This window comes from Sparus aurata, chromosome 4, assembly GCF_900880675.1.
Source record: "Sparus aurata chromosome 4, fSpaAur1.1, whole genome shotgun sequence".
Lineage (NCBI taxonomy): Eukaryota > Metazoa > Chordata > Actinopteri > Spariformes > Sparidae > Sparus > Sparus aurata.
Genome location: NC_044190.1, coordinates 26,801,943 through 26,812,873, shown reverse-complemented (window position 1 = coordinate 26,812,873; position 10,931 = coordinate 26,801,943). Strand labels below are relative to the sequence as shown.

Genomic DNA, 10,931 nt, shown 5'->3' with positions numbered 1-10,931 from the left:
GGCTGTTTCACTGTGAAGCTCCAGAAATGTTTTGTAGTTGAAGAAACTTCTCAAGACTCCTTCGGCATGGGGAAGAGTAGATAATGCAATTGTAATTTTTTGGAATTTACCCTTTAATCCAGCTACGCTTTAGATCCAGTCTCACTGTGACATCACTCTGGTAAATGACTCATGATACAGTAAGTTTTTTAAAATAAAACACGCATTATGACATCTGTAGACCTGAAGTAGGTATATCAACTTGGTAAGTTGCATAAACTGTAAGTAAAATGGTCAATGTAACTGATTACAAGAGGGGGGAAATCTAGAGAAACAACACACATTAGAACACATAATACTCTATAGCCATTTATTGTTTGTTCAATGATGATCACGGTTCCATTGTTTTTTGACAGAATGCAAAATGTGGAGGCGACATGCCAGAAGTTTCAGAAGTATTACCAGACTGGGGGCAAACCCCACATTTTTAAAATGCCCTGTGTATCCAACGGTCTCACTGACGAACAGATTCATTCACTGATCCATGATGTCTGAGTAAATGAGTAGCATGTGCATATTTCTTCATGAACTGTCCAGTGTTCACCCAAATGAGGTGCCCCACTCATCTTTATTATCAACACAGAGATATCTGGATGAAATACAAGGACTCTATTATGAAGAGAAAGTAAGAAATGGGACATTCAGTTTGGGGCTGTGGTGCTATATGAATAAACATTCCTATCTGTGTAATTCCTTCAAAATTGATTGGTTCTCTGTACTGAGTTTAACCCTTTTTTGGCTTATGTGCTTCTTTGTATCTGGGATTAAAAGGGACTGACGGAGAGACGGCTGCGCTGCCACCAGAAATCATTCAAGAATCCTGTTGGAAATGTACTGAGGGAGATTCCCAACAGAAATAATGAGGAAATTACTGGATGACTGATAAATTCAGATGAAAAACCAGAGATCTGCCTGATAGTTAACCGATTACTTGATTGAGAAATAAAGAGCGCCAGCTAAATATTGAACCTCAAACAGTGCCTTACACCTTATAAAGTGCTACGACTCCTCCATAAAAATTAAGGAAAAAAAACATAACAGAACTCACATTTTTGACAGGCTTTCAAATGCAACAGAGACTTCAACATGATCGTAACACTAATGCACAGGCTAATATTACCCCGATGTTGGTTCCTTGATGTTTTGAGTGAATGAGCTCACAGCAGATAAAACAGCAGACATTTAGAAGGACACTAATGCACAACCGACAGCTGGTTCCAAATAATAAATAAGCAAAGATGATCTGTCTGTGGTGGGAGCAAACATGCCTTTTACAATTTGGCAGGGGAGCCTGCTGAGTGAAATGTTTAAGAAAAGGTAACCAGAAACTAAACGGTTTAACAGCAGCAAATGTTCCAAGTTGAACTTGAAATCCAATCAAGAAAATGTCTAACTAAATATTGAGCTCTTTCCTAAATGGTGGAATGGAGGAGACAGCGAATTAGTGACGCATTAAGCTCCTCTTAAACACTGCTGCTTTGATTTTCGTAGCTCTCCTTGCAGCATCCAGTCTACTTGGTGACCGCATGGATCCCATGTGCCAGGTAGCCCACGTTCCCGGAGGTCACGCCTGCCATGGAAATTCTGCCATCCTTGGTCATGTACACTGAGAACTCCTTTGTCAGGCGCTCAACCTGCGGGACAGATAAATGAACACACACACAATTACATTTTGTTGTAACTTGGCAGCCATCCAAAATCTGCTGCAGCCGTCTGCCACAAGTTACAATAGTTGAATCAACTGAAGATGAAAGCATGGACAAATCTATCTAGACATGTGACCTTCGCATAAAAAAAAAATAAAAAAAAATGGCAAGATGATTATTTTCTGTAATAAGTAGTGGGATCATATTGGAAGGAAACCATCACAACAGCTGTTTAAGGCCAAGATGATTTTCAGCTGATTTTACTCGGGAGGCTTGCTGTAGGTCTATAATCATTACACATTACAAATACAAAGAATTGTAATCATGCACGATCAATGGGTGAGTTTCTCTGAGAATAAGCCATTGTTCTATGGTAACATTTAATACAGTAGGTTTTATTAAAGAATTGAACATTTGCTAAATTTCAATGGTAAACATATTTCTCATTCTATAATATCAACTATCAAAGGCCAGAATGTGTGTGTACCTGATCAGGTTTGAGGCCTGTGAAGCAGAACATCCCGATCTGGTCGATGACATGCTGCCAGTTGTGAGTGGAGCCCTCCTTCTGCAGACCGGCAACCAGCTGTTCTCTCATCTTAATGATGCGGTTAGCCATACCGTGGACCTCCTCCAGCCTGGGATCAATGACAGCAGGGTCAAACAGATCAAGAAATGGATTTTGGAACAGTTTGGTGCAAATGAAAGATGGACACTTGAAAGTGCTTTTGCAAAAATCCAAACCACACATTGGGGTTCAGGTAATGTGTGTGTGTGTGTGTATGCATCAATCAGCACATACCACAGTGAGCGCAGATCTGGTGTGCTGAGAATGGTTGATGCAATTCTGGCGCCATTCATTGGTGGGTTGGAGTAAATGGGCCTGATCAGGATCTTAAGTTGAGACTCTACCCTCTTTGCCTCGTCTACATCGCCGCACACCACAGTGAAGCCTCCAACACGCTCACCTGTGAATATTAAAAATCCACGTTCAGTGTTAAACATTGTGGTCTACAGCGAGTCTGACCAACTCAATGTGTGTGAAAAAGGAAAACTGTAAATTTGCGACTAGTGAAGTGTGTTAAGGAACTTAACTAAGGAATTAGGTATGAGGGGTTGCACTTGACAATCACTAAATAGGAAGCCAAAACAGACAGTAAAGTCTTCAAAAATTTAACAGTTATTTTATTGCTTCCATCAGTGAGATTTACATTCTCATAAACTTTTAATTTGAATGAGATCTCATCCGAAACATGTTTTAAGAAGACTAGAAATCACTAGGGCTGCTTCATTGATGATTAATCTGTCAATTATTTTCTTGAGTAATCGATAAATTGTCAGAAAATTGTAGAAAACCTCCCAAAGCCCCCGAATACCTTCTCAAATGTCTTGTGTTGTCGCAACACAAAGATATTTTGTTTTTTGTCACAGGCGAGGAAATAAGCCAGAAAATATTCACATTTTGACTAAAAAAAATTAAATTACTTAAACCAATTAATTATCAACATAGTTTATTTAATAGTTGACAACTAACTGCTGAAAGGATAAGTCACTGCAGCTTAATAGATCACTGCATTCACTTTGTAAAACATTGTTTTGGTGAAGAACAAAACCACTCTGAACACTACCACATACTCCTCAATAAAGAGTATCTAGATGACTGCTTTATAGGCATATTCTGAGTTAACACAACATAACTAAGTAGCAGAGGTAGAGCTGACAATAACTTATTTTTTCTCGGATAATAGTACAATTTTATTTAGTCATTCAAGTCTCTCAATCAATGGAATAAATCATGTGTGAACACCTAGTTTTTACCACTAGGTGGTGATAAAACACAAGATACAGTTCACCCAGTCACTATAAAGGAATGCATGCATTCATGCTGTCTTCCATAAATGTATCCCTAGCTTTATGGTATGTACAGTATAGCATATATGTTTCTAGTAATTTTAAAGCATCTCTCATTTCAACAGATTCTGCAGTTTGGTCATTCTTATATTATCTAAAATAACCAAATGCTGAAATGGACAGACCCTGTCCAGCTGTAATAAAACTAACATGCAGCTCAGAGTTTTCATCTCATGTCTGTACATATGTGATCTTTCATTAGTATTTCATTAAGCTCATGTAAAATTCTGACTGACCATAGAGACCCATGTTCTTAGCGAAGGACTGGGACAGCAGGATGTTGTGGCCCTGCTCAATGAAGTAGCGCACAGCCCAGGCGTCACGGTCGATGTCACCGCTGGCGAAGCCCTGGTAGGCCATGTCGAAGAACACGAGCAGGTTCCTTTTCTATGAGGTGCAAACAAAAGAGGGAGAACACAGAAGAGAGACACAGACAGAGACAAGAGGTTGGTAATTTTTCAAGTGATAACAGCTTGATAAAGTACTGTGCTTATCACTTGCGGCTTTTGAACTGTCACAGACCTTCTGATTTGAAGGTAAAAGAAAATGTGCAGACATTTTTTTTTATATATATATAAATATATATATATATATAAATATATATAAATATATATATATATATATATATATATATATATATATATATATATATATATATATATATATATATATATATTACTTTCCCAGGCCTTTACTGAGATGACCTGTACTGACCTTCACAAGATCAGAAATCTCCTTCCACTGCTCAGGCCTGGGGTCCACACCAGTGGGGTTGTGGGCGCAAGCATGCAGCATGATCACACTCTGCTCTGGGATTTTCTGCAACATAAGAAAAGGGTTTGGTTAATCACCTTATAATACCATGTGTAGTACAGACTTTCTTGTTTGACTCTCTTGTTAGACATACAACTGGTTACATAACCAATTATTTGCTACACAATAAAACAGTCTTCTGTCAACCAAGTCACTACGTAATATCCTGGTTATAAACAAAAATGGGGGCAAAAACATAAAGTTCACCCTGGTGGCAGTCACGTAAACACAAGTAAAAATACAGGTGAATACACGTGAAAACATAAACACAGACTGAGTGGCTCTGTTGAAATCCCTCTTTGCCCAAACTTAAAAAGGTAAACAACTCAATTCCTAATTAAACTAAGTAACTAACTTCACAAGAAAACATAGAATACTCTGTGTTTGTTTTTAAATCAGAACACATGAAAAGGTGTCAAACTGGAGCCATTACAATATTTGACTTAATGTCTTACAGAGATGTCGTCGAGAGCTCCTTTGAAGTCAAAGCCACAGGTGGAGGGGTCGTAGTATCTGTAAGCTTTGAGCTGCATGCCGGCATCTCTGAAGATGGGCGTGTGGTTTCCCCAGGACGGTTTGGGCAGGTACACATCACGAGGACCCGCATGGAAACGAGACTGTGATAAAGGAAAGACCTGGTGAGATGACCAGCCGGACATAAACGTTGGTTTGTCTGAAATGACCGTCACAAGAGAACCTCACCAAAAAGTTGCCCCCGATGCGCAGAGAACCAGTTCCTGAGATGGTCTGGACAGTGATGCTCTGTTGGGAGAAGAGGACTGCGGTACTGACTTGGACTTAAACTATCAATTGATTTGAATTTGATTTAGTCTGTAGGAGTTAACTTACCCTGCCACTCTTCAAGACCTCATTATCATTGCCAAGAGCGAGCTGGGCACAACACTTGGTGAACTCTGCCAAACCACCAATGCCTAGGTACTCCTTATCCAGCTGCTTGGCTGAAATGATAGCCTCTGCCTAGAAGGAAGGTTTGAAAATCAAAAAGGATAAAACACAACACATAGTATTATTTCCTGTTATGTACATAAAACATCTATTATTTAGCTTACACATCTTGGCAAAATCAAATGCATACACACTTTGTCACGGTGATAAAGCAGAAATTCTCCTAATTATTAACATGTGTGTTCCTGATGTTTCTTGGGGCTACAGATGCTGAGCTCAGAATGACAAGGCAAGAATGCACCAATGAGAAAGACCCTGACCCGCACCACATTTTTAACCCCTCAAACACCCAGTGAACCTGTAAACCGTCCAACTCTAAGAGGCTATTCCATTTTTTGAAATACTTGCTAAAAAAATGTCACAGTCTAATAGTGCATTACTATGTTTCTGCTTGAGCAAAATAAATGTAGACTCTATAATACAATTGTTCATCTCCCTGAACCCTGAATTGCATGTGGGATATCATGTGACATGAGAGAGACATTGTGGATTCCATGCATGGCTTGGTGACAGCTGTACCTTGCGGACACAGCTGAGCACAAAGGGCTTGCCCTGGTCATCCCTGTAGGCTCCCACTCCCAGGTTCATCTTCTTAGGGTTGGAGTCCTTCTTAAAGGCTTCGCTCACCCCCAGGATGGGATCGGGGGGACCCATCTGCACTCCACCCCACCATGAGCTGCAACAAAATCAAAATCAGGTGATGAAGATGAGACGGAAAAACTGAACAAAGTCAGGAGTTCATGTGTGTGCTTAAAAAAAACAGCTATTTTCCCTTCGAAACAGAAACACTAATGTGTCTTTACAAGGTGATGAAATGCGCCGCTTTCTAAAGTTTTCTTGGCCTTATGTGACACTGGTCACGCTAATTACCCGTGTTCCTGTAACACGTCGTGGACCTAATGCTTGAGATTAACTCCTCATGTGACCTGAGGATACCACACTGATGTAGAGACTCATGAACGACACATGCTCAGTGGGCACACGTTTCATGAAACAAACATTATAATCCATTGCGGTCCAAAGTCCAAGAACAAGAGGTAATCTGGGCCTAAAGTAAACGGTTTCAGCTTGTTTATCGAGTCACTTTTCTCACCATTATCAACCAATAAAATAGTGAGAAATGTTCATGTTCACTATTTTTGCCAAGTTTACTTTTGCCATACTTTCTCAAAACTTTCATTTGTCAGTCCTTTAACTTGTCAATTTCTCCTAATTATTCATTAATCATTTGCTTGCATGCTGAAGACTTTCATATTTTTCTAGTTCAAGGACAGTGTTAAATCATGTCACACTTATATTTGAACAGTTTTAAACTTACTGTGTTTTGCATGCTGCTCTCTGCTACAATATTCAGAACTGAAGGACCAATGGATTGTATTATTCATTACCATTCACAAAGGCAATATCAAGTAAATGCGAAAAAAGTGTTTTAAGAAGGCTATGAAGACTCAAGTAGAACAGAATTTAAGACAGTAAAAGTAAGCTGCATATCAAATTCACAAGGTCATGCACTCTGACCTCTTGACCTCAGCCTGATGCACTCTACAGTTGTTATGCACATGACAGTGTGAACGTATTAGATCCAGTTTAGACTGGTGATCTACAACATGCACTAGAGTTAAGTCAGTCAGTCACTCTAGAAAGTAATTCTGGACGCTCCCATTTTAACAAAGATGAATCATTTTAAAATACTTTTCTTTGAGGCTAAAGAAACAAGTGTCTAGATATATATATATATATATATATATATATATATATATATATATATAGATATATATATAGATAGATATATAGATAGATAGATAGATATATAGATAGATAGATAGATAGATAGATAGATAGATAGATAGATAGATAGAGATAGAGATAGAGATAGAGATAGATAGATAGATAGATAGATAGATTAGTGCATATTGATATACTGTTAAGTGAAAAGGGAATGGATCAGAGAAAAATATCCACAACTTAGAATCACACTAGCTGAGTCATCAGTGAATGGTGAGCGTACTGCATCAAAAAATAAAATGGCATCATGTGAAATCTACTGAAGGCACCTCAATGGTTTTATCACACTCACAAAGCAAATACAAACACAATGCTTATCCCTTCAATCATTAAATAAAGCATACACTGTTTTACATTTCATCTTTTTCTCAGAATACAACTTCATCTTAAAATGGAGATCTATATCAATTAATGACGGCATTATTACAAGGTACAGACAGAAAAAATTTAAAAAAATGAAAATTAGAAACTAATCTGTATCTCTAAACCATTTGTTTGTTAAAGGCCAATGAAAACAATGCTTTATTGGTTGCTTTGTTACTGGATATTTGGCTACAATATCATAATGCATTGCTTGCTACAAATATAAAAATCATCTTGCAACTGTAAACTTTTGTACTTGGGATGTCAATCAAATACATTACAAACACAATACGAACATGTAAGACACATATATCTGCTTGATAAATGAGGGTTGCTGCTTGATGTAACCTTTACTGCGCCACTGCGCATATTGTCTCAGGTTTCTTCCACTTTATAAACCCTCTAAACTTTGCAGCTAAATTTAGTACTGAACACTTCGCAAAAGGGCAAGGGTCTCCAATATCCTGCTAATAATTCAAAAAGGATCACAGTGCTTTATTAACTAGTGTTAACACTTAAGCAGTGTGGAATTTTTAAAAGCATGTCCTGTATGTGCTTTGTCCAGTCTTTCAGTTGTTTAGCTTGATACAAACAGCTATTGATCCCGATACTACAAGCAGTAGACAACACAATGGAAGCAACACAGTACAATACAATAAAATACAATGTCAACCGTTCTGACGATTATAATGTTAATACAGCGTCAGATAAGTATATCTTCCATTGTATTTATGAGGATGTAGTATAATTTACAAGTGTATTGTAAATGCTGTTATCAGAGCTATGCTATATAGTTTTGAAGTTTACGATTAGATAAAATGTCCTTATATTCATTGTACAAATGCAGGGGAAAAACAGTAAACAGCTAACTGAGAGGGCATTTTACAAAGATTGCATGCATGTACACTACTCAAAAATAGTTAGGGATATGTGAGCATATATGCATGTGCATTGGTATGCGATAGGGCTGTGTCATGGACTTTTCCTCCCACTTTCGAACGAACATTCGAATTTCAAATAAAAAGTGACAGCCCTAATATGCGATAGAAATCAATTGAAATTTGTTGCATTATTTTTTGGGACCAAAATCACAAAAATTTCCTAATATCCCTTACTAATTTTGAGTTGTGCATGCATGAATGTATACACTGTGTGTTTGGATATACATACGGGAACAAAATATCAGCTGTCTGTGCAAATTGCAAACACAAGAGGCTGCAATTATTTTACTTTGTGGTACTGTATAGTTGTGAATCACTCGGAGGATTTAAATGCTACATACAGTAAGGGGAGTTTAGGTTCAAATGGTCTTATGTACACACAACCTTTGAACAGCTGACCTTCAGCATTTATAGAAACACAAACATCGGTGACTGGCAGTTATCTGTGATCAATAAAGGCCTTCTAGGCAAGCTGCGGGGCAGGACTGCTGGGGTTAAAATGGATGAACCTTCTGCAATAATCTTGACACTAGCATCTAACCTGGTTGTAGGTAGTGGAAAACCCCTAATGTGATTTATTCAGTCTCTGAAACCAGACCAATGTGCTGGAACACGAGACGACAAGATGAGACAAAAGCAGAAACACAGAAACACACCCACACAGACAGGAATATGATAGCACCAGCTAGCTAAGCGAAACCTCGTTTACACCTGCTGAGAAAGATGCAGGGGCTGAATAAAGATATGAAGATATGTGGGAAAACGCCCGAGCAAAACGTCTACATTTATAAAAACTTACATTTGAGATATTTTAACACAATAAAAGCGCAGTAACGGATGTAACCTAGTTTGCCCTCCAAGAACACCCTGAAAGGACATCGGTTCCTATCTCAGCTTCACCATTGCAATTTAGCCAATCGGCGAGCAAAAGCGGAACACGACAGCCAATCAGCTCACACGATTTCACCAACTACGACAAGTCGCTTAGCTCAAACGGTGCGTGGGATTTGACAGTTGAGGCCATCGCGATCTGTAAATCCTTCAGAAAGTTGCCGCTCAATATGAAATGAAGCTAACTTGCAGCCACCTTAGACAAAATATTTTAATAAGCAATGATTTAATACGAAACAAACCTACCGTTAGCTGGGCTGCTATTTTCACCCACACACCAGCGACTGCTCCATCGGAACTTGTGCTGCTGACACACCAACGTGACTTTCATCAGTAACTTAACGAGCTTCACTGATGGCAAGCAAACCTCTGAGGTCAGTTAAGTGCAACTCTGACACGATGTCTAGCCCAACAGGTGTTACGCTGGGAGGTTATCGAGTCATAAACCTGCAGCCTGTAACCTTAACTAGCTAACCGACATGAGATTATTAGCTGCGCTCTCGCCAGAGGAGCTAACTCCACACAGCACACCGGGGCCTATTGAAACCATTTGACCCCTGTCTATGATAAGATAGCGAGCTGGTGTGGCTAAAGTAATAACAGAGCAGTGACATTTCTACATGAACATGACAACTGGCATTAACTGTTGACGATAACCTTAAAATACCAGATTGTCTACAGGTCAAGCTAGCTTAAACTAATGTAAGGAACGCCATGGCAACTGTATCAAAACGTCTCTTTCTCTGTTAGCTTTGACTGTTTTATCGCTGTTTACCTGTTCCGGCTGGACAGAACTCCCAGGGCCGGGGAAATGTTCCCCAGACAGGAGATCACCTTGTTTGACTTGAGCAGGGCCATCGTCGGACTGCGCTTGGGAGTAGAGCCTGGTAGGATGTGGAAGGATGTGAAGGGCAGGCACGACCACGACGCTACGCACCGAGTACGCGCTGACGTCACGCAGCGTACAGTGATGCGCAGCGTGGGTGAGGCAGAGCTGACGTTACAATCTGACTGTTAATTCTCAAAAGGGTGTGAGAGGAACACCACACGTACATACATCCATACTTTATTTACATGTACGAGCAATTGAGTAAAAAGTACAATATTTAACCCCTATAATTTTTCAAGGTTAGTTAGAAAACAAGTACATTGATTTTTTACTTCTGAACAGCATTTAAATGAATGTACCTTCCTTCCATCCACGAAAAGACTCCACTAAGATGTCGTGTATATTTAGAATAAGAAAAAAGACATAAAAAGACCTAAAACATCATCACATATGTCCATGTTTGAGTACAAAATCGAGAAATACAGAGAAAAAAAAAATGAAATAAAGACATTTTATTCCCCATAAATGAATGTGTACAAATGAATGTAGAATAAAAAAAGAGTAGAGTAAAAATTACATATTGGAATGAAAAGTATGTCCCATAGCCTATATGACTTTAAAAATAATTCTACTACTAATTCTACATTAGTCATTCATCACTGCCAACTTAAATCTCACATGCAAATATTAAATTCATGTTGCAAAAGAACATACATGTTTGTCATTGTCCTGTTAGTAGATGTCTCG

General features: G+C 38.8%; 1 protein-coding gene across 1 annotated transcript; it reads right to left on the bottom strand.

Annotated features, from left to right (window-relative positions):
- Positions 1 to 335: 335 nt before the first annotated feature.
- LOC115580049 (aspartate aminotransferase, mitochondrial) lies at positions 336 to 10,287 on the bottom strand. The gene is made up of 10 exons (XM_030413883.1): positions 10,131 to 10,287; positions 5,895 to 6,051; positions 5,259 to 5,387; positions 5,112 to 5,171; positions 4,865 to 5,026; positions 4,311 to 4,415; positions 3,833 to 3,983; positions 2,488 to 2,653; positions 2,173 to 2,323; positions 336 to 1,673 (listed from the first exon to the last, which is right to left on the bottom strand). Exons 1-10 carry the CDS (start codon positions 10,211 to 10,213, stop codon positions 1,551 to 1,553), a joined length of 1,287 nt encoding a protein of 428 aa, XP_030269743.1. The 5' UTR covers positions 10,214 to 10,287; the 3' UTR covers positions 336 to 1,550.
- Positions 10,288 to 10,931: the final 644 nt, after the last annotated feature.

Excerpts from the sequence above, each read along its gene's own strand:
- LOC115580049 (XM_030413883.1), bottom strand. The coding sequence starts at position 10,213 with ATGGCCCTGCTCAAGTCAAACAAGGTGATCTCCTGTCTGGGGAACATT. Across the intron at positions 5,027-5,111 it reads GCATCGGGGGCAACTTTTTG|TCTCGTTTCCATGCGGGTCC; the intron begins GTGAGGTTCTCT and ends CCTTTATCACAG. Across the intron at positions 3,984-4,310 it reads AGATTTCTGATCTTGTGAAG|AAAAGGAACCTGCTCGTGTT; the intron begins GTCAGTACAGGT and ends TGCACCTCATAG.